This window comes from Chionomys nivalis, chromosome 18 (assembly GCF_950005125.1).
Source record: "Chionomys nivalis chromosome 18, mChiNiv1.1, whole genome shotgun sequence".
Taxonomy (NCBI): Eukaryota; Metazoa; Chordata; class Mammalia; order Rodentia; family Cricetidae; genus Chionomys; species Chionomys nivalis.
Genome location: NC_080103.1, coordinates 11555071 through 11576289, shown reverse-complemented (window position 1 = coordinate 11576289; position 21219 = coordinate 11555071). Strand labels below are relative to the sequence as shown.

Here is a 21219-nt window from a genome sequence, read left to right as displayed (position 1 = left end):
ACACTTCCTTGTTTTATTTTTTGTCATCAAAACTCTATGTAAATTAACATTATTATCAGTTAGACAGTACAGCTTTGGAAGAAATCATCTTCATAATAATCCACAGGTAAAAATGCCCAGCAGAACAGGCATTTTCAGAATCCATGAGATAAACACACATATTACAGGGAGTGGGGCTCTCCCCACACCCATCCACACCATGCCAGATACCAGAGAAAATGGCAGTGGCAAACATGTAAAGGCACAGCAGAAGCAAAAGCTACTCTGGAGTCTATGGTCTTGGGCCTTACCCAGCCGAGATTCACCCATCAGGGATATTCCTCCTGGTGGGCTGACACCACTGCTGCTCCTCTGACATGGCCGCCGGCAAGTGACCCTGTCCCCGGCTGGTTATTGTTTCGTCTGGGACTGCGCAGCTGTTGCTGTCAGCATTGGCTCACTCGTCCCCTGCTCTTGCGTATAGACTGGTTCCTCAATGAGCGCTCCTCCTGCTGTGGGCTTGCAGAACACTGTGGAGTGTGACATCTTCGTGGTGACATCTAATGAGAATCAGCTTGTTGGGACTCATCGGCCAGGACCTCATGCTTTTTCTTTGTATTTAATAATTTTTCATACAATATGTTTTGATCATATTCTCTCCCCTCCCCCAGCTTTTCCCAGATTTTCCTCATCTCCCTACTCTCCCAACAGCATGTTTGTTCTCTCAAAACAAACCAGTGAGACAAAAAAATAACACAACAAAGCATGGAGCCTGTTTTGTGTTGGCCAGTTACTCCTGAGCATGGCCCTGGAGTGTGGCTGATACACCCCGTTACCTCCATTGGAGAAAACTTACTTTCTCTTTTCCAGCAGGTGCCAATTGCAAACAGCTTCTTCGTTAGGGGTGGGACTGTATGTCCATGTCCCCTTCTCAGCACTAGGACTTTGTCTGGTTTAAGCCTGTGAAGGTCTTGTGTGTGTGTTCTTATGCAACATGCAAAGGCAGTTTCTGATTGGCTAGCAGGACCTGCTGTGTTTGTTTCTTTCTGAGTAGCAGCATTCTTTACCTGTGGTCTTTTAGTTTTTATATGTTATTTTAAGAACTGGGGACCAGGCATAGACAGTACACATCTTTAATTCTAGCACTTGAGAAGCAGAGGCAGGTGGATCTCTGTGAGTTAGAGGCTAGCCTGGTCTACAACGTGAGTTCCAGGATAGCCAGGGCTGCATAGTGAAACCCTGACTCGGGGCAAAAACGAAAAACAAAAAAACCCTAAACTGTGGTTTAGGTACTACTGACCCTCCATTTCTGTTCCTGCTTTGATGACAAAACAATGCTAAGACCTGCCCTGGATGCTCAGTGCATTCCATAGTTATAACTTTTACAGTATTTGTCAGCCTGGAAGGTGTTGGAGTAAGATGTAGGAAAAGAATGAACCCATAACTCAGGTACAGGATACTGGCATCAGCAGATAATAGGTGTAAATGGAGGTTTCTCTCCCACCTGCCAGTTCCTGAATAACCACATAGAGGCTTAATATTACTTATAAATGCCTGGCTGATGGCTCAGGCTTATTACTAGCTAGCTCTTACATTTAAATTAACCCATATTTCTTATCTATGCTTTGCCTTGTGGTTTGTGGCATATTACCTGTCTTGCTTTTTTCTACATGTCTTGCTTCTTTGGTGGCTGGCTGACTGGCATCTCCCAGATTCTACCCTTCTCCTGTATCTCTGCTTGGACTACCTGCCTTTCTCTATCCTGCCTTGCCATAAGCCAAAGCAACTTATTTATCAACCAATGAGAGCAGCACATATTCACAGCATACAGAAAGACATCCCACAGCAGATAGGTATACTCTGTGGAAACAGGCTGCTGAACAGACATAATGGGATGGGCAAGGTGTGGTCCAGTAGGGCTTGGATGGGTGGTTGTCAGCAATTATCATCAGTATATAAAGGTAACTGGATGTGTGGGTAACAGGTAACCAGACAAGTAGGGATTGGGATTGATCTGTACCAGAAATACTTCATGCTCGTTTAGGAGAGTTGAAAGGAGCATAAATGCCCAGGATTCTTTTTCTGGGAAATAAATAGCTCTGCTTCTGTGAAAGCTTGACATTCTACTTGGTTTAGCATATGGCCCGTGGCACCAGCCAGATACTAAGTAGAGCCATTGTTTCTTTGCCGACTTCTATAGCTTATAAACTGGTTTATAGCATTATGGGAAAATATATATATTTCCATTTTTGTCTACCTTAAAACTCATTCTGTACAATGAATAATTTAAAAATTCTAAGAGCATCTAAGTGTCTCTTTCCAATGTCATAAGTAGGTCTCATTTTTAATCTCTAAAAATAACTGTCTAGCTATCAGACATTTTACCATAAAATAATCTCTATGAGGCATTTGTCAAAAGAAGATAGATCTTGACATTTTGTCTTTCTTCTCCCCTAGATACTGTTTTTTGGATTCGGTTGGCTTTTCTTCATGCGCCAGTTGTTTAAGGACTATGAGGTGAGAAGAAACCATTTTATGCTTTGATTTGTTTAGAATGAAACAAGAAAAATGGTGCCATTAAAGAAAAAAAAAACATTTCAGGGCAGTGGTGGTATATGATCCTAGCACTCAGGAGGTAGGGACAAGCTTGTCTCTTGAGTTCAAAGCCAGCCTGGTCTACAACATGAGTTCCAGTACAGCTAGGAATACACAGAGAAACCCTATCTTTAAAATCAAACAAAAAGATTGTGTTCACTTCCTCAGATAAAAAACCTGTGTCAATCAAGAATGTGCAATTCTGAAGCTACATACTACGATCAGGCTTCATTAATAGATTTATTATCTATCTCCTTACTAACTTACTTATCACAGAGTTTTGAGACCGGGTCTTGCTATATAACTCAGGCTGGCCTGGGACTCCCTATATAGCTTAGGCTGACCAGTAACTCATAGCAATCCTCCTGCTTCAACCTCTCAAGTGGTAGTGGGATTACAGGCATGTACCACAAGGCCCTACTGGTTTGGGTGATTTAAAACCAAAACCAGAAACAACAACAAAAAAAAAACTTAAGAACCAGGAAGACCATCCTTTAGTCATTTGGGTGCTGTATACCCCAAAAGCAGATGCTTATTTTCAAGAGGAAATTTAATTTCTAATGCCTGGGTCGTACTCTTTTAGTCCACAATTGCCAGCCTTCAAGTTTAAGTCAACATGCAAATCCCAAAGCTACTCTGTTTTTTGTTTTGTTTTGTTTAAGCCTTGGATTCATATTCTATGCTGACCATTTTCTAATATAATTTCACTACTTAGTTGTCTGGACACTTTGGAGGCATTTCTAAGATGTTCATTATTAAGCCTCCTCTGGAGTTTTAGGAAGTGCCTGGAAGAGCCCAGGATTCTAGAGAATCTGTATATTCTAAGGCCTCTCAGGAAAGTTCTAGAGCCTATGTGAGCTCAACAGTGTTGAAGAACTGTTAACTTTAACCATGCGTGCAGACCTTTTCCTTTCTGTCATTGACATCTGGCATCTAAATGCTGCTTGTGACCCAGTCATTTTGTCCTTTGTGCTTTAAATTCTCCAACCATGAGAAGATTCCAGTAAGAGGCGGCCGTGAGTCCTAAGTGCTGTCCGCTTCAATCGTGTAACCCAAGTTTCTGCCTCAGACTGCAGAATTGAACACAGGTTTTCAGACTCGCCGTTGGAAGATTCTGCATTCAGAATGTCAGGGAAGGACATAACTGGCTTGGCATCCGACTTTTAACAGGTGCGGCAGTACGTTGTGCAGGTGATCTTCTCCGTGACCTTTGCGTTTTCCTGCACCATGTTTGAGCTTATCATCTTTGAAATCCTGGGAGTTCTGAACAGCAGGTGAGTGCCGGCCCGACATCCTTTCCCCAGAAGTGCATTGCCCTCTCTCTGCAGTAGGTGTGTCACCTGGATGTCATAGTGGAATTATCTACCGTGCGGCTAGAGGTTAGTCTCGGGAGCTGCAGTGATCGCCAAAAATGGTTACCTAGTAACAGGTTCAGCAAGACATCTCCAGGGGAAACTGCCCTGACCGATAGCTCTGCAGAACCCCATGAGCGTGAGGCTGTGGGAGTCTCTGGCCTGGGCTTCACTCCTAGCAGCTTTCGGATTCTCAGACTCTGACCAAATGCTAGTCACACCCCCAACTTGGCCGCCACTTGAAAAGATCAAAATTCAAGGACTTCAAGGAAGACTGATCTCCAGTTCGTCTATCTTACCCACCCCGGTTAATTTTACACATAGTCAGGTGGATTGAACTGAGAATGGTTTTGAGATGTCTTTTTAAAGCCCTCCTGGGGCTTGGCTGGAGAGCCGTGACTTCCTACTCCAGACTTGTGCTGTAGTCGTCCAGACCTTCTGGATGAGCTACGGAGGATGGACAAGTCATTCTATGCTATTTGCTAGATTGCATTATCACAACATGGACATTTTACTCTCTTGGTAGAATTTAGCAAACGTTTCTGTGAAGGACTAGATAGTAAATATTTCAGACTTTGTAAGCTGTAGGGTGTCTTCCAGAACACTCAGATCTGCTGTAAAGCAGAAGCGCTGTAAGCGGTGTGGAAACAAACGAGTACAGTCCTGCCCCAGTGAAACCTCTTTGTGAAAGTTCCAAGGTGCAGGGTCCCTGGTTCACTGACCATAGAGCTGAGTGGTAGTCATGGTAAGAGCACATCTGCTTTTTTGTGGTGCATTGTATCTCCAAACTCGCAACTCATGGTAATCCTTTCGTGTCAGAAACGGTCTGTCTTTCCCGTCAGAAACGGTCTGTCTTTCCCGTCAGAAACGGTCTTTCCCGTCAGAAACGGTCTGTCTTTCCCGTCAGAAACGGTCTGTCTTTCCCGTCAGAAACGGTCTGTCTTTCCCGTCAGAAACGGTCTGTCTTTCCTGTCAGAAATGGTCTGTCTTGGGCTGGAGAGATGGCTCAGTGGTTAAGAGCATTGTCTGCTCTTCCAAAAGTCCTGAGTTCAATTCCCAGCAACCACATGGTGGCTCACAACCATCTGTAATGAGGTCTGGTGCCCTCTTCTGGCCTGCAGACATACACACAGACAGAATATTGTATGCATAATAAATAAATAAATATTTAAAAAAAAAAAAGAAATGGTCTGTCTTTCCCATCAGAAACGGTCTGTCTTTAGTGCTCATTTCTCGCATTCCTCAGTTTACCTTAGAGCGCAGGAATGAGCGCTGCTCAAGTCCAGTTCCGGTTTATTTTTCAGACTGGCTTTATTTAGGCTGAAACATGTATGCAGTTATATCTCTTTCTTCATGCCAACATTCTGTGGACAGAAATGTGGACCTTGATCATGTGGTCTCTCTTGCATTCGCTACCTTCAGAATAACTTTCAGAAGAGAATTTTGCCTCTGAATGAGTATTCCTTTGACATACCTCTAGGTAGAGGATGTAGGCATCCTGTTCACATGGAGAGGATTATTTGGATCCTTTATTTTTTTTCAAGAGAACATCACTTTATTTCCTGTTAAAAAGACCAGCTAAAACATGTGACCACTTTTCTTATGTGTATCAGTGCTTTTACCTGCATGCATGTTAAGTGTGCCATGTGTATGCCTGGTACCCAAATTAGCCAGAAGAGGGCATCAGATCCTCTGGCACTGGAGTTACTTTTTACTTATTTATTTTGAGAGAGGGTCTCACTATATAGCCCTGGCTAGCTTGGGACTTACATAGCCCAGGCTGACCTCAAACTCATAAAGATCTACCTGCCTCTTCCTTCTGAGTACTGGGATTAAAGATGTGTGCCACTATGCCCTGCATAAAAATTTTAATAGATAAAATGTATTTTATAAATATTAACAAGAGTTGTGCATGTCAAATATTTAGAACAAACTATGAAAGTATTTGAGTATTACCTCAGAATTGCTATTAACATATATTTTCCTTTAATAATTTTTATTTTAATTTTATTACATTTATTTATTGGGGAGGGGCACATAAATATAGGTCCCTGCATATATGTGGAAGCTGGAGGATAACTTTCAGGGCTCAGTGTTCTCCTTCTATAATGTGGGTCTTAGGAATCAAACTTTGGTCATCAGGTTTGGCACAAATGCCCCTGCCCACTGAACCATCTCACCAGCCCTGTTTTGGTTTGGTTTTGAGACAGGGTGTCATGTAGCCCAGGTCAGCCTCCCACTTACTATGTGACAAAGGCTGATTTTGTGTCTTCTTGCCTCTACTTCTCAAGTCCTGGAATTATAGGTGTGTAGGATTAAGCTTTTCTATAATTCTGTTTGTACCATGGTTTTAGGGGGCCACCAGCCAGCTCCCAAATCATGACACAGAGACTTCTTATTAGGTATGAATGCTTGACCTAGCTTGGGTTCATTTCTGGCTATCTCTTTTAACTTAAATTAACCATTTCTCTTTATCTACCTTTTACCGCAGGGATTTTTTTTTTTTTTTTTTAACTTTTCTCTCCTTCTGTATATCTTACTTTCAGTGTTTCCCATGTCTGGCTGGCAGGTGGCTGCCTGGCTTCTTGCCCCAGCCATGTCTCTCTCTTTCTCCCTTGTTCTCTCTCCTCCTCCTTCTCTCATTCTCGAGAGTCTTCCTATTTATTTCCTCTGCCTGCCAGCCCCACCTGTCCTTTCTCCTGTCTAGCTATTAGCCATTCAACTTTTTATTAGACCAATCAGGTACCTTAGGCAGCGAGGTGAAACAAGTATAACACATCTTTACATAGTTAAAATGATGTTCCACATCTATTATTATTATTATTGCTGTTGTTTATTATTATTATCATTCTTATTACAATTAGAATGTGTGTTATCCATATTGCCTAGGAGCATGACTGAAGTATTAACATTTTTACTTTTTAAAATGAAAATCTCAGGTTAAGATGGTCATGTACCATTTAGAAATTTTTATTGGTTTTGTTTCTTGCTTTCTTGCAAGACAGGATTTCAATGATGTCACCTAAGCTGGCCTTGAATTCACAGTCCTAGTTCCTCTTCCTAAATGCTGAGATTATAAGCATAAACCACCAAGGAGGGGGAAGGATTAAAACAGGGTATCTCTCTGTAACTCTAGCTGTCATGGAACTCACTGTGTGAGACCAGGCTAGCCTCAAACTCACAAAGATTCTCTTGCATCTGCCTGCCAGGTGCTGGGAGTACAGGCGCCCAGCTGTAACAGTCTAGTTGGCTGAGTACATGGAGCGTGTTCAGTGTGGGCTCCAAGAGCAGGGGCCTCGGAACACTAACAGAATGGACTTGCCGACCTGCCCTCCAAATGACTTTGGTGTTGATTTCAGCTCCCGTTACTTTCACTGGAAGATGAACCTGTGTGTGATTCTGCTCATCCTGGTCTTCATGGTCCCTTTCTACATTGGTTATTTTATCGTGAGTAACATCCAACTTTGTGAGTATTTTGCCTCCTTACGTCAGCACTTAGCCTGGGATGCATGCTGTTGGGAGTAGATCACAGACAGCCTCACTTCTCTATTTTTATATGGTGTCTGGGGACACCCAGCATCTTAAAGCAGTCATAAGATGAGTTCTGTCTGAAAAAATAGATTGTGTCTGCTGCCACAGATTAATTTCTGCTTCTGCTATGATGTTCCCTTCAATTCATCCACACTGTAATTTTAGCAACATTTTTCTAATGAGGGGGAGGGTCTGGGGGAGTTGGGGAAGGAAAAGGAATATGACCAATATATGAAATCTTCAAAGAATAAATGAAAACAGTATTTAAAAAACTGAGTAAGAGAAATTCTTAACTAAAATATAAAATGTTCTAATTACACGCAAGGATTTCCTAATGGTGGTGAGAATGCTTTTGAAAAGAATTGTGTAGTTCCGGTATTTGCATATTAATTGTGTGCGTGATGAGCTGTTTAGTAGCTGTCCTCCTGACAGCCTCGTTCCCGTCTCAGTGCACAAGCAGCGCCTGCTCTTCTCCTGTCTCCTATGGCTGACCTTCATGTACTTCTTCTGGAAGCTGGGCGATCCGTTTCCCATTCTCAGCCCAAAGCATGGTGAGTACAGTGGGAAGCATGGCTGTTCCGTCTTCTAATTAGAAATGAAAAATAACGCTTCAAACTTTGATTGTGGGAAATACAGCAAGATATTTCTCTCAAAAATATTTGACTTCAAAATAAAATTCTTCCTTCTTTTCAAGGGCATCGAATGCTAGTTCGGCTGCATAGGAATTACAGAGCATGCATGATTGCCAGTCAGCTTTCTGTTACTGTTGCAAGAATTAATTAACTTAAAACAAGAAAGATTTATTGTGACTCACAGCATTGGAGGTTCATCAGTGGGCGCTTGGCCTGTTGGGTCTATTGCAAAAAAGTGCGTTATAGCGGGAGCACGTGGCAAAGGAGGCACCCACCCTTCATGACACCGAGAGATGCAGAGAAGGAAGAGGGGTGCCTGGGTGTCACTGTTCTCTTCAAGAGCATGCCTTTCTGATAGAACCTTGTTTTCTTTTTCTTGACACTTGTGGGTGGGCCTGCGCATGCCAAGGTACTCATGTGGAGGTCAGTGGACATCTCTCGAGAGTCAGTTCTCTCCTTCTGCCATGTGGATCCCAGAGATCAAACTCAGGTCATTAGCTCTGGCAGCAAGCGTTCTTACCCACTGAGCCAGCACAGAGCCTCTGCCCAGCCACTCACCACCCCTGCACTGTTCATGTCCACATGGGCATGCCAGTTTGGTGAAACCTACAAACATTTGAGCCTTAGTTTCAAGAAAGCCTGGAAATGCAAGAGCTTTGTGCTTCCCAGATCCTAGTATAGGGGGAAAGCTGGAAAAGGTTTGGAATGGGTGCCAAGTGCACCAGAGCCTGCAGTCCGCACACCTCCCTTCATCCTTCCACGGCTCCAGAGCCTGCAGTCCGCACACCTCCCTACATCCTTCCACGGCTCCAGAGCCTGCAGTCCGCACACCTCCCTACATCCTTCCACGGCTCCAGAGCCTGCAGTCCGCACACCTCCCTTCATCCTTCCACGGCTCCAGAGCCTGCAGTCCGCACACCTCCCTACATCCTTCCACGGCTCCAGAGCCTGCAGTCCGCACACCTCCCAACATCCTTCCATATGTTCACATGACCTGGTAGCTTGGATTTGGGAAAGAAAAGTTTTCCTTCATTTGGGTCAGAGGAAACACATAGTTTCTAAAAGCACATAGCCATTCAGTGAGATGGCTCAGAAGTCAAAGGCATCGGCTGTCAAGCCTACGACCCAAGTTCCATCTCTGGGATCCACATGGTGGAAGGAGATCAGTATCTGCCACATCCCCTCTAACCATATGTGTGCTGTGGTCTGGTGCATTCAAACAAAGCAAATTAATAAAGAAATAAAAACCAATTTTAACAGAAGCACATTTTGCATAACTAAGTATATTTAAACATAAATAGCAGTATCTGTTGCAGCATTTCAAATAATAAGCACAGCCTGTCATTAATAATTAAAAATAATGCTTGTCAGCTGGAGAGCTGGCTCAGTGGTTAGAAGCACTTATGCTCCTGTGGAGGACCTGGGTTTGGTTCCCAACGCCCATGTGGTGATTCACAACCGTCTGGAACTCCAGTTGCAGGGGATCCAGTGCTCTTCTGACCTCTGCAGGCAGCAGGTGTACTCATAGGCAAAACACTCATATGTATAACAAATGAATCTAGGCTTGTATAAGCTACACATACTGGTTGATATTTTAAGTAACGTTAGCTTTCGCGGTGCAGGTGACAGCCACTCCGAGTGTATTGCCTGGCCTTGATGTGTTTGGATGTTTTTAGGGATCTTGTCCATAGAACAGCTCATCAGCCGGGTGGGCGTGATCGGGGTGACGCTCATGGCTCTGCTGTCCGGATTTGGCGCTGTCAACTGCCCGTACACATACATGTCCTACTTCCTTAGGTAATGCGTACTTCATTTCTTTCCTGTTTCATTGTTACTGGAACATGTGTGTCATGCCACATCTTTAATATTCACATATTAGATCTAGGACTGCTTTCTTATTCTTCCTCTGTGCCCATGGTTGCTCATCAGATGCCTTCCTTACAAGTCTTTTCTCATTTCTTAGGAAACAGCAACTCCACACATAGCCTAAGTTTAAGTTAGATTCTCTGACACTGGGATTACAGGCATGTGCCACCACATCCAACTCCTTTATTTTTTAAGTGCCGAATTTCATGCCCCTGTACCATGCTATTTAAATGCGCATTTCTAGTGGGCAACAGTGTGGACATCTCCCAACTTCCGTAAATTGGTTCCTCCTTAACATCAAATAGTAGAAGACATCGCCATTTTAAAATATTTTATGTATATAAGTTCCTGTGTATATACACGTGCATATGTGTACACCTGGTGCCCACAGAGCCTCAGCTGCTGCTCTGGAACTGAGTTACAGACATGTGCACCACCACGGAGAGGACAGGAACTGGCCGCTCTGCAGGAGGGGCCCTACTCCTTTTTTCCTTTTTTTGACCCCTCAAGTTTGTTTGTTTGTTTGTTTGTTTGTTTTTCAGGTTTTGTTTTGCTTTTTGTTGTTTTCCTTTTCAAGACAGGGTTTCTCTGTGTATCCCTGGCTACCCTGGAATTCACTCTGTAGACCAGGCCGGCCTTGAACTCACAGAGATCTGCCTGCCTCTGTTTCCCAAGTGCTGGAATTAAAGATGTGCACCACTGCCTGCCCAGTACTCTTAACCCCAAGCCAGGTATCTAGCCACTAAACATTTTAAATGTGTCTGGGTCAAAGCTAAGAAAGACTGTGAGGCTCAGGGTACCCTCTACTGCTTAGGACAACAGAAAACTTGGCTATAAGAAGCAACACTACAAGCATTTTAGCCTAATGGAATCATTTAATATTTTCCAGAAAAGCAGGCCCTTGAATTGTTGAGTAGCAATTGGGGTTTATGATTCACCAGATGGTTTGTATGATGTGCATGGATGGGACCCCAAAACCTGGCTCAGTTTTTGCTCATTGTAGGAACGTGACTGACACGGATATCCTGGCCCTGGAACGGCGGCTGTTGCAGACCATGGACATGATCATAAGCAAAAAGAAAAGGTGAGGACAGCACACTGTGCTTGCTGTGCTCGCTGTAGAGAGCCAGGCGCCTTCTTACTGTCTCCACTGCGGAGCTGTGCTCACTGTAGAGAGCCCAGGCGCCTTCTTACCATCTCCACCACGGGGCTGTGCTCACTGTAGAGAGCCCAGGCGCCTTCTTACTGTCTCCATCACAGGGCTGTGCTCGCTGTAGAGAGCCAGGCGCCTTCTTACCATCTCCATCACAGGGCTGTGCTTGCTGTAGAGAGCCAGGCGCCTTCTTACCATCTCCATCACAGGGCTGTGCTCACTGTAGAGAGCCCAGGCGCCTTCTTACCATCTCCATCACAGGGCTGTGCTTGCTGTAGAGAGCCAGGCGCCTTCTTACCATCTCCATCACAGGGCTGTGCTCGCTGTAGAGAGCCAGGCGCCTTCTTACCATCTCCATCACAGGGCTGTGCTCGCTGTAGAGAGCCAGGCGCCTTCTTACCATCTCCATCACAGGGCTGTGCTCGCTGTAGAGAGCCAGGCGCCTTCTTACTCGTCCATTGCAGGGTGATGTACCACCAAAGAGCCAGTCTTGCTCAGATGAAGACATTCTCAAGTTCTGCTTTCTGATTTTCAGCTCTTCCCTTTAGATCCGTTGTTAAAATTATGTTGATATTTGGAGGGTTTTTTTATTTTTTTCATTTGTTTTTCACTCAATTTTTTAATGTCACTGTGCAGAGGACAAGGACAGGTACTCTAAGGCTGTTGTCCTACAGTTTTTACAAACCTTTCCTTGCTTGACTTGGAATTTTTTTTTTCACTTATTTTTCTCCAACTACCTAACACTCCTTTAAGTCTTCTAGCCATTGCTGTTTTTATTTTTGTTACAATGTTTTCCTGTCTGCCCCAGCTAGAGAGGGCCGTGACAGAGCAGAGAGGGGTCCAGCTAAATCCAGCCTGGTGAGCATGGGAGTTTAGTGAGATCCACAGGAGTGTGAGTGACTTGGGCAGTTACATCACTGAAAAGCCATTCCAGTGTGGGTGACACCTCATGCAGGTTCTAACAGTGGACCCCCTACCCTGCGGCTTAAGGCAGTTCTCTACCAAAGAGCATCCATCTGCATGCATGCGCATGCATACACGCACACACACATGCACACAAGCACACACGCACACACTCCTGCCTCCAGCAGTTGCTCAGCACTGTGAACTATAAGAGGAACTTCTTTGAATCTTGAGTCTTCTGAATTATATTCACTCTGAGAGTCTACAGTGGAATGCAGTATGAGGAAACACATAAACACACCAAAAAGTTACATAAAAATTACCCAAAAAAAGTACTTCTACTATACATATTTTCAAAGTGGCATAATTATAGAAATTAGTGTCACAGTGGGCCTGTAAAGCTCTCTGAAATCAAACTATCTGCATTTGAATCTTTTGTCATACTTTATAATGTGACCTTGAATTAGGCACTGTGTCTTTGTGTGCCTGTGTTTCCTCATACATTAAAAAAAAAAAAAATGAAGAAATAAACCAAGTGCGTTGGCACATGCCTGTAATCCCAACACTTGTGAGACAGAGGCAGGAGAATCAGGAATTCAAAGCCTGAGAAGGGTACAAAGTGTGCATTAGTGAGCATGGACCACGTGGCAGAGCCCTGTCACACACGTACAACAGAAAAGAGATGGCAATGGACCACATGACAGAGCCCTGTCACACACACGTACAACAGAAAAGAGATGGCAATGGACCACGTGGCAGAGCCCTGTCACACACACGCAGCAGAAAGGAGATGCATAAGGACTCGTGCAGCCTCTAAGAAGAGTGGATCATACCTAGCAAATTGAGAAGAGCATCAAGTAACTGCTAGAAGCTTCTGGCTTTATGGCCTGAGTGTGCTCTATGGAGTTCAGATTAGCATAATACCTGGAAAATGAAAGTGAAGTGTTGAAACCAGGGATGCTAGAGAGGCCACGCTCCATAATTTAAATGTCAGCTCCACCAGATCCTGCCTAGCCACTCAACAGTACATGCACAGAAACCTCCAAAGAGCCCAAGAAGCTTGTCACTGATAGTCACACGCTTCCTAGATTTGCAAATTTTCTCTGCCTGAATGGCTGCCTGAGGTTTGTGCAGGCTGGGCACACACTTGGATGACAGGAAGGGAAAGTCTTTGGGCGTGACGTACGAGAAGGTAGAGCTCAGGACTGATGATCAGAAGTTTAGGAGGCTGTAAGGAGGAACCATAGAGCGTCCTCAAGTGTGGCTACAGAATTTGTCTGATGTCCTTAGCAGGCGCTGTGGACTTTAGCCAGAACTTACAGTACTGAGGGCAGGGTGGTGGGGGTTCCCACAGGCACACATATTACCAGAGCAAGTCTCCATCAAAAAGTCTTAACCCAGCTCTGAAGAAATGAAACTGTGAGCATTTCAGCTACAAAATAGGCAATAACTTCAAATGGGCCCAGGCGATGAACGTTTAGCTAAGACTTGAACACAGCTAGCATAGATCCATTCAAGGGAATAAAGGAAAATATGATATTAATTAGTGGACACAATAAGAAGTAGATTCAGAAAAAGTTCAATGGAGGCAGGTATTTTACCAAAGGATTCTGAGACAGTAAACCCACAGCCTTTTCCTCCTCTGCTAAAACCCAAATCTAACTTTCACAATATGTAGAAAAATGAATTCAAAACAGACCTTGAGCTACAGTTAGATGTACGGTATAAAACAACAAAATGTTTAGGGGGAACAAATCTTTGAGATCTAGAAATAGGCAAAAAAATCTAATACTCATCCCCTAAAATACAGTCCATACAACAAAAACAGGACTGTGTGAAAAAGAAGGAAAGAAAAGCTACAGGCGGGAGAAAGTGTTTGAGAAAAGACTCCCGAAGTTCACATTAAAACAGCAGTACAATCAGAACGTGGGCAACTAACATCTGGATGTCATTTTGTCAGCATGGTGGCAGTGACATAGTAGTAGCCACCGTGGACATACAGTTAAAACCATGGAAAGGTCACTGCACAGTTAGGATGACTCAGATAAAACTTGGTGACAGTGGGCTGGAGAGGTGGCCCAGCAATTAAGAGCACATCTATAATTGCATAGAATCCATGCTCTATTCCCGTCAGCTTATAACCGCCCGTACCTCCAGCTCCAGGGGATCTGACGCCTCTTCTGGACCCCACAGACAAACTCACATGTACAGACACACACATACACACAGACCCACTCACATGCACACACAGACCTACTCACATGCATACACACACATACACACAACAGATCCACTCACACACATACATACAGACACACATACACACAGACCCACTCACATGCACATACATACACACAGACATACATGCACACACAGACACACATGCTCACACACCACAGATCCACTCACATGCACAGACACATGACATATTTTAATGGTGATCACACAGAATGCTAGTTGGTAAAGATACAGAAAACAGGACTTACATAAGTTCCTGGTACAAATGTAGGGTTGTAGAGTAACTAGAATACAATCTAGCTCTCTAAAAAAAAATAAATAAAATAAAAAACAAAAAAACCTAAATATTCCAGTATCCAAATCCAGAAATTGTATTAGGTGTTCACACAAAGAAATAAAATAAGAACACAAAAAATGAATATAGCATTGTTTTTAGCAGCTTTATTCATAGAAAGCCCAAATTAGAGATAACTTTTCATGGGTGAGTGATTAAAAACACTGGTAATAACCATATTGTGGAATGCTATTTAGAAGTAAGAATGAACAAACTTCAGCGCACACAAGAACCTCAACAAACCTACAGGACCTTTGCTTAGAGGAAGGAAGGCCATTCACTGTAGGACAGACACTGCTCCATCCTAGTCATGAGGAAGGCCTTCTCTATAGGACAGACACTGCTCCATCCTAGTCATGAGGAAGGCCTTCTCTATAGGACAGGCACTGCTCCATCCTCGTCATGAGGAAGGCCTTCTCCATAGGACAGACACTGCTCTATCCTAGTTATGAGGAAGGCCTTCTCCATAGGACAGGCACTGCTCCATCCTTGTCATGAGGAAGGCCTTCTCCATAGGACAGACACTGCTCCATCCTCGTCATGAGGAAGGCCTTCTCCATAGGACAGGCACTGCTCCATCCTCGTCATGAGGAAGGCCTTCTCCATAGGACAGGCACTGCTCCATCCTAGTTGTGTGCACATTCCGGAAATGACAAAACTGAAGAAATGGAGGACAGACTGGTCATTTCCAGGGGCTGAGGAATTGAGGTAGGTGAGTTGTGGACTCTCCAAGGGCAAATGAAGGTCCTTTAGTGATGGAGATGTTGTATTTATAAGTGTTTGAATGTCGATATCCCCTATACTTAAAGCCATATATGAGTGTATGTTATCTCTAAAATCAGAGTTCTGATGGGCTGGTGAGATTGTTCAGCAAGTAAAGGTGTTTGCCACTAAACCTGGTGATATGATTCCATCTCAACCCCATACTTGAAGGACATACACACAAATAATAAATTTTTTTTAAATAAAGAGGAGTAGTGGCTGAACTATAAAACAATAGGGTGACATAAAGTAGGGTAGAGTGCTTGCATCAGCAACACCGTGCGCTGAAATCGGAGCGGGCAGAATTAGCATGGCCCCTGCACATAACAAGGATGATACGGGTTTTCATGACGTGTTTGATATTCTCTAAAGAGCGGAGTAGACATTTTTCAGACTCCTCTCATTCATGCTTCTGCCAGACCTCAGCCACCTGCCTGTGGTTTTCCTATGAGGAATTTTTAAATGGCATCCGACCCATAGTAAATGGCTTCTTTCTTGTTACAAGATGACCTTACAAAGGGAGGCAGTGGGAAAGCTGAAGGCAAAAATGGCTACGGTGCTTGTGTGCTCAAATGCATTGGAAAAGCATCTCAGAAAGTTTGATCCTGTGCACCTGTTCTTCTTAAGTGTATGTTCATTTTTGTCTGCAACTTATTTGCCAAGAGCAAAATGGAATTAGAATTAGGTGATTAAAATCAAAAGTAGAAGTGAATTGTCTAAAACTGGGGGTACCTGTCTGCCTACAGCCAACTTTCACATCTGGTTATTCCGTTTGTCTGTCTGCTGAGAATGCACAGCATGATGTCTCTCACCTTCACGTAGGCAGCCAGTGCCCCAGCAGAGCCTTTACATGTTGACAAGGACAACAGAAATGACTTCTGTGTTCCTCTTTCAGCTGCCTTGCCGCTCATCCCAGGTGCTGAGCCAATAAACTGTGAACTGCATAGCCCAGTCCCACGCTCCCATTAGAGCTGAATCGTGGGTCTAAGCCTTTGCTGCTTCCTCTTTATGTCTTCCCAGCATGCCAAGCTATGGGGCGTATGTCAGGAAAGACAGAAAGCTCAAGCTTGGGCTAGTTCATTCTTCCAGCACCCAGGCAGAGCTCGCTGGGGAGGAGGCCCTTCCAGCAGCCATTGTTGTGAATGGCCTTTACCTGGGGCTTTAAAAATTTAGCCCACAGAAATGCCACCTGGCCCTTGGTCCCCTGGTGCCATTTGTAGGAGTCCCAGATGTGAAACCAGTGCCGATGCTTTCACCTCGCTATTTTTACCTCTCGTCACCCAGAAATGTCCTCCTTGGATTTCTCTGTGGCCTCCCTTGTACCTGTACTAGATCCACGCTGGTTAACTTTGGGCCCGTTGTACTCTTCAAACACTCATTTGTATGTTTTCTGAGCTCACGGGACCTTGTTCTTATTGCCTCCGAGAGATTAGAACTTGCTGGCAGCTGCCACTGGGCCACCGAGTCCCCCACAGAGGAGGAGGGGGAGGGAGTGGTGTCTTTATGTCAACTCATCCAGCTGTGGCTCAGGTAACAGTCATGGAGAGAGGTGGACTCGGTGAGCCATGAGACCCTGTTTATGTGATCTTCCTTTTTCCTCTCTGTCGTCGGCCTTTCCTTGTGTCTTCCTCTGCATGGTTCTTTATCTAGATCTGTTAGCTGCCTCTTGTTCCTTAATTGATACTAACAGACAGCGAGGACGAGGCTGGCTGTTATTAGTCTCTACAACCATCCAGAGTGGGGAAGGAAGCTAGCTGTAGGTCTCTCAGCTTTCAGGGGCCTACTCCATGTCCTGTGCCTCTGGACCAGGCCACGTCACCAGCGGACACACAGCTGTGGCGTGGAAAGGTGGATGGGACGAGGCTGAGGCACGCTTCTTCGCTCAGCCTTCTGTTTTCTTTTTCTCAGGATGGCCGTGGCACGGAGAACCATGTTCCAGAGGGGGGAGGTGCAGAACAAGCCGTCAGGACTCTGGGGCATGCTGAAGAGCGTGACTGCATCAGCCCCAGGAAGCGAAAGTATCCTTTATCTCCTCTGACTTTTCTCCTCTCCTCACCAGGGGCAGAAAGAGCCTAGTGCTAGATCAGACCCCTCTAGGGAGCCTGATGCCTCAGAGTCCAGACTCACCAGCACCGGGCATAGGAAGTGCGTGGGTACCTAACCACAGAGGCAGCCTCTGAGCTGGAGGGGACCTGTGAGGTCATTCTTACCAATTTACACATGAGAACAGACCCGGAGAGGTAAAGTCACACAGTGGTTTGTGGCAAATGTAGGAGCAGAACTGTGTTCTCACCTCCATAACTTGTTCTGCCCTGCTGTTCCGTGTCGCATTGCTGCAAGACCACACCGCACAGAGGCTCCCTGCAGCAGTGGGTGGTGCATGCATGTGCTGGCAAGGGTCCATCTCTTACCCACGTAGTGCCTACATAGATTTCAAGTAGCGCCATTTCTTCTTTAAATATCAGGATGACTGGGTTTATAGACTATTCCTGGCCCTGCTGGTTTGGGGGCTCACTAATTCCCACATGGGGATAACCAAGTCTGTGTGTGACCCCCGTGTCAGACTGAGGGCTGATATGAGGTGACACATTCCTGCTCCCTCTCGCCCAGATCAATCAGTTGCAGAAGGACGCGGGCTGTTGAGATAGACCTTGCCACACCGTCTGATGTGGCTGCAGATAAGAACTAGACAGGAAGCCAGGCGACTGTGGCAGAAAGAGGAGAGCGAGTAATCGGGTCTGGAGAGATGGCTCCGTGGCAGAGGCTTGGGTTCAGTTCCCAGCACCCACATCAGGTGACCCATAGCCACCTGGAACTTTGTTTCTCGGGAGACCCACCAGCTCTGCCTTCTGAGGGCACCTGCGCTCATAGGCATACCCCACTTCCCCCTACACACACAGCTAAAAGGAAAATCAATCTGTTTTTAAAACAGAAAAGCAGTCCTGAAGCATTTGATCTGTGTCTGTTCCTAGGCAGTGCTGAGTGATAGAACAATGAGTCTAATGGACCTCAAGGGAGACAGACCTGTGACTGTTCCACTCTGACGCTGAGGGCCGTAGGCCTTGCTGATAGCCCTGATGAGGGAAGGAACGGAAGGGCACTTTGCATTTCACAAAGGAAGGAAGCTTTGAATTACTAGGACTTAATATCTTTATTACTTTAAACTCAAAAACCAAAGTGTAGGTTAATAAATATGTTAACAAGCGTATGAAGGTGATGTTAGCTCTCTGAACGCCTGTTTCTTTAATAGTGACACTGCTCACCAGGTGTGGAAGATAACATCTGGCAGTGGGAAGGGCAGGCCCACCTGTAGGCAAGTGGCCCTAGCAGCTACGTCTGGGTGTATGATTGGAGCCTCTTTCCTTGTCTGAGAGATGAGTAGCAACTGACCTGTGGGAATGTGGGGGTAAAGAAGGTAGTGGCGAAAGCCAGCCTGGTGACTCGGTGCCATGAGCCACGCACTCCCAGCACAGACTACTCAGATGGCATAGAGTTGCTGCATCATAGGTCTTGATGCTGTGCTCCATTTGAGGCCTCAGGGATTGAGCAAACACCAAGCTCAGGAAAGCATCTGTCTGAAAAACCAGACGTCTGGGGTGCTCCTTCACCCCCGTCAGGCCAGAGCACTACCCCAAGAAACCAGACATCTGGGGTGCTCCTTCACCCTCGTCAGGCCGGAGCACTACCCTGAAGCACTACTGGCTGAGGTGGGAAATTCCAGACACAGGCAGGTCCCAGCATCCGCCCTCTAGAACAGCTGAAGCGAGCCCTTTCCTCCCGCTGTTTTCTGAAGTTTCTCGGTGGTTTAACCCTTGATGCCCGCTTTCCGCCAGATCTGACTCTTATTCAACAGGAAGTAGATGCTCTGGAAGAACTAAGCAGGCAGCTTTTTCTGGAAACAGCTGACCTGTATGCTACTAAGGTACAGAGCAAGGGGACAGCTATGGTTTTACCACACGGGTGAAGAGAGGATAAGACCTGGCTTGTCACAGTCCTCTGTGACCAGGCAGTGCTCCTGAGTAAGCCGAGTGGCGTTAGGAAAGAGGGCTTATGTGTAGGATATCTCTCCTGTGATGGCAAAATCATTCCTGGAACTCTCTCAGCAAAAGAATTGGAGGGATTAGCAGAGACTTCAACACCCGGGAGGCTGGCCCACTCCATTTCCTGTTCCGGCCAGGGATAAATATGGTTGCCACAGTTCTTCCTGCCTCACAAATTAGCCCCATCAAAAGAGCGATGGGTGCCTATGTTACTGGGACTTCCCAAGACACACCAAAAATGCAGTGTGGTTGAAATACACAGACTTAAGGTTGCAAATGATCCTAAGCTTCTCTGAGGGCCGCTTCCAGGGTGGCTGTATGGGCCAAGGGCTGCCAGTGTGGCCTGAGCCCACTCACCGCCTGACCCTGGGCAAGTTGTTTAATCTCTAGACTCAGTTTCTCATCTGTAAGATGAAGGGCCTAGAACATATCTCCTCAGGGTTGTGGAGCTTTGGATGCTGGTGGGAATAGATTGTCCTGTCTCTGGCTGACAGGTAGCACTCAGCCCAGGTTGCCCTTGGTAACGTCACTTACTGTTGCTACCATGTGTATTGTTTGACTCAGCCTCAGCAGTGAGTCGCAGACATGGGAATGTTTTTGTTGAAAATGTTTGCCTTTTGTCAAAACCATGTTTTGTGTTTGGTTTTCCTAGGAAAGAATTGAATACTCCAAAACATTCAAGGGGAAGTATTTCAATTTCCTGGGTTACTTTTTCTCTATTTACTGTGTCTGGAAAATTTTTATGGTACGTATGTTACAGGATTTATTTATTTATTATTATTATTTATTGATTTTACTAATGTTTTCTATGTATTATTTCTATTGTTGTTTGTTGGTGTTTATTAGTAATAATAAAGTTTATGTAGAGGCAAGAGGATGCCCTGGGGAGTCAGTTCTCTCCTTCTACTTTGTTGGAGCAGAGTCTTTTGTTCTAAGCTGAGCACTCCCGGCCAGCTGAGCACTCCCGGCCAGCTGAGCACTCCCGGCCAACTGAGCACTCCCAGCCAGCTGAGCACTCCCGGCCCGCTGAGCACTCCCAGCCAGCTGAGCACTCCTGGCCCGCTGAGCACTCCCAGCTAGCTGGCCCACGGACTTCAGACAGTTCTCTGAATCCACCTCCTATCTTGGCAGAGGACTTCAAGGGTTACAGATTCAGACTATCATGTCCAGCTGGGGGTGGGGCAGGGCTGGTGTCCAGGGCTCAGAACTGGGTCCTCAGGCTTGCAAGTGGTAAGCACTTTCTCCCTGAACTGTCTCAGCAATGGTGTTTTTAATGGTCAGAGTTTGGTGACTTTTTCAGGGAGTGGCAGGCTTTAGATGGGCTTGGCTGATAACACTGTGCTCAGTTGCACATTGGACCAAACACCTCTGTCACACTGCAAGCATCTCTTCTGTCGTTCCCCCCCCCCCCCCCGGAGGACTTGGAAAGGGAGATGCATACGCTTCTTATGTTATACTCTTCTGTAATGCCTGTGGGCACTGATTATTCCCCCTCAACTCCAGTTTTCAGCTTGGAATAGAAGCCAGTTTTTATAATGCTCACCTAAAACTTAAGTACAAATAAATTCTAAGATGTGCTTCTGTAGGTCATACTTGTTTTCTGCTCTTACCAGTCTGGCTGTCCCTCAGTGATCTGATTTATCCGTCGTGTATTGATTTCTCTGCCTCTGACTCAGCTGTGGTGTCCACGCATGCCCTGTGGTTGTAGGGGAAAGGCTGAGTTCATGGTCTGGTTGGGTGAGTTTCCTGCTGGGGCTGTCTGTACAAAGAACAGCTTTGTCAGCCCGTTAGCTCATTTTGATCAGTGCTGGTGAGTGGGGGCTTTGAATCACTG

At 45.4% G+C, this 21219-nt stretch overlaps 1 protein-coding gene across 2 annotated transcripts in view; it reads left to right on the top strand.

The window, feature by feature from the left end:
* Gpr89a (G protein-coupled receptor 89A) overlaps nucleotides 1-21219 on the top strand; it is a 42930-nt gene that overhangs the window by 9560 nt on the left and 12151 nt on the right. The window contains exons 2-10 of one of the 2 annotated variants that reach the window (XM_057792908.1): nucleotides 2437-2496; nucleotides 3745-3848; nucleotides 7286-7392; nucleotides 7907-8008; nucleotides 9766-9886; nucleotides 10959-11039; nucleotides 17254-17363; nucleotides 19179-19267; nucleotides 20038-20130. In XM_057792908.1, the coding sequence (XP_057648891.1) occupies nucleotides 2437-2496; nucleotides 3745-3848; nucleotides 7286-7392; nucleotides 7907-8008; nucleotides 9766-9886; nucleotides 10959-11039; nucleotides 17254-17363; nucleotides 19179-19267; nucleotides 20038-20130 (867 nt within the window). Of the gene's footprint in view, nucleotides 1-2436; nucleotides 2497-3744; nucleotides 3849-7285; nucleotides 7393-7906; nucleotides 8009-9765; nucleotides 9887-10958; nucleotides 11040-17253; nucleotides 17364-19178; nucleotides 19268-20037; nucleotides 20131-21219 lie in introns of those variants that run through there. The other variant, XM_057792909.1, reaches the window with a different exon arrangement.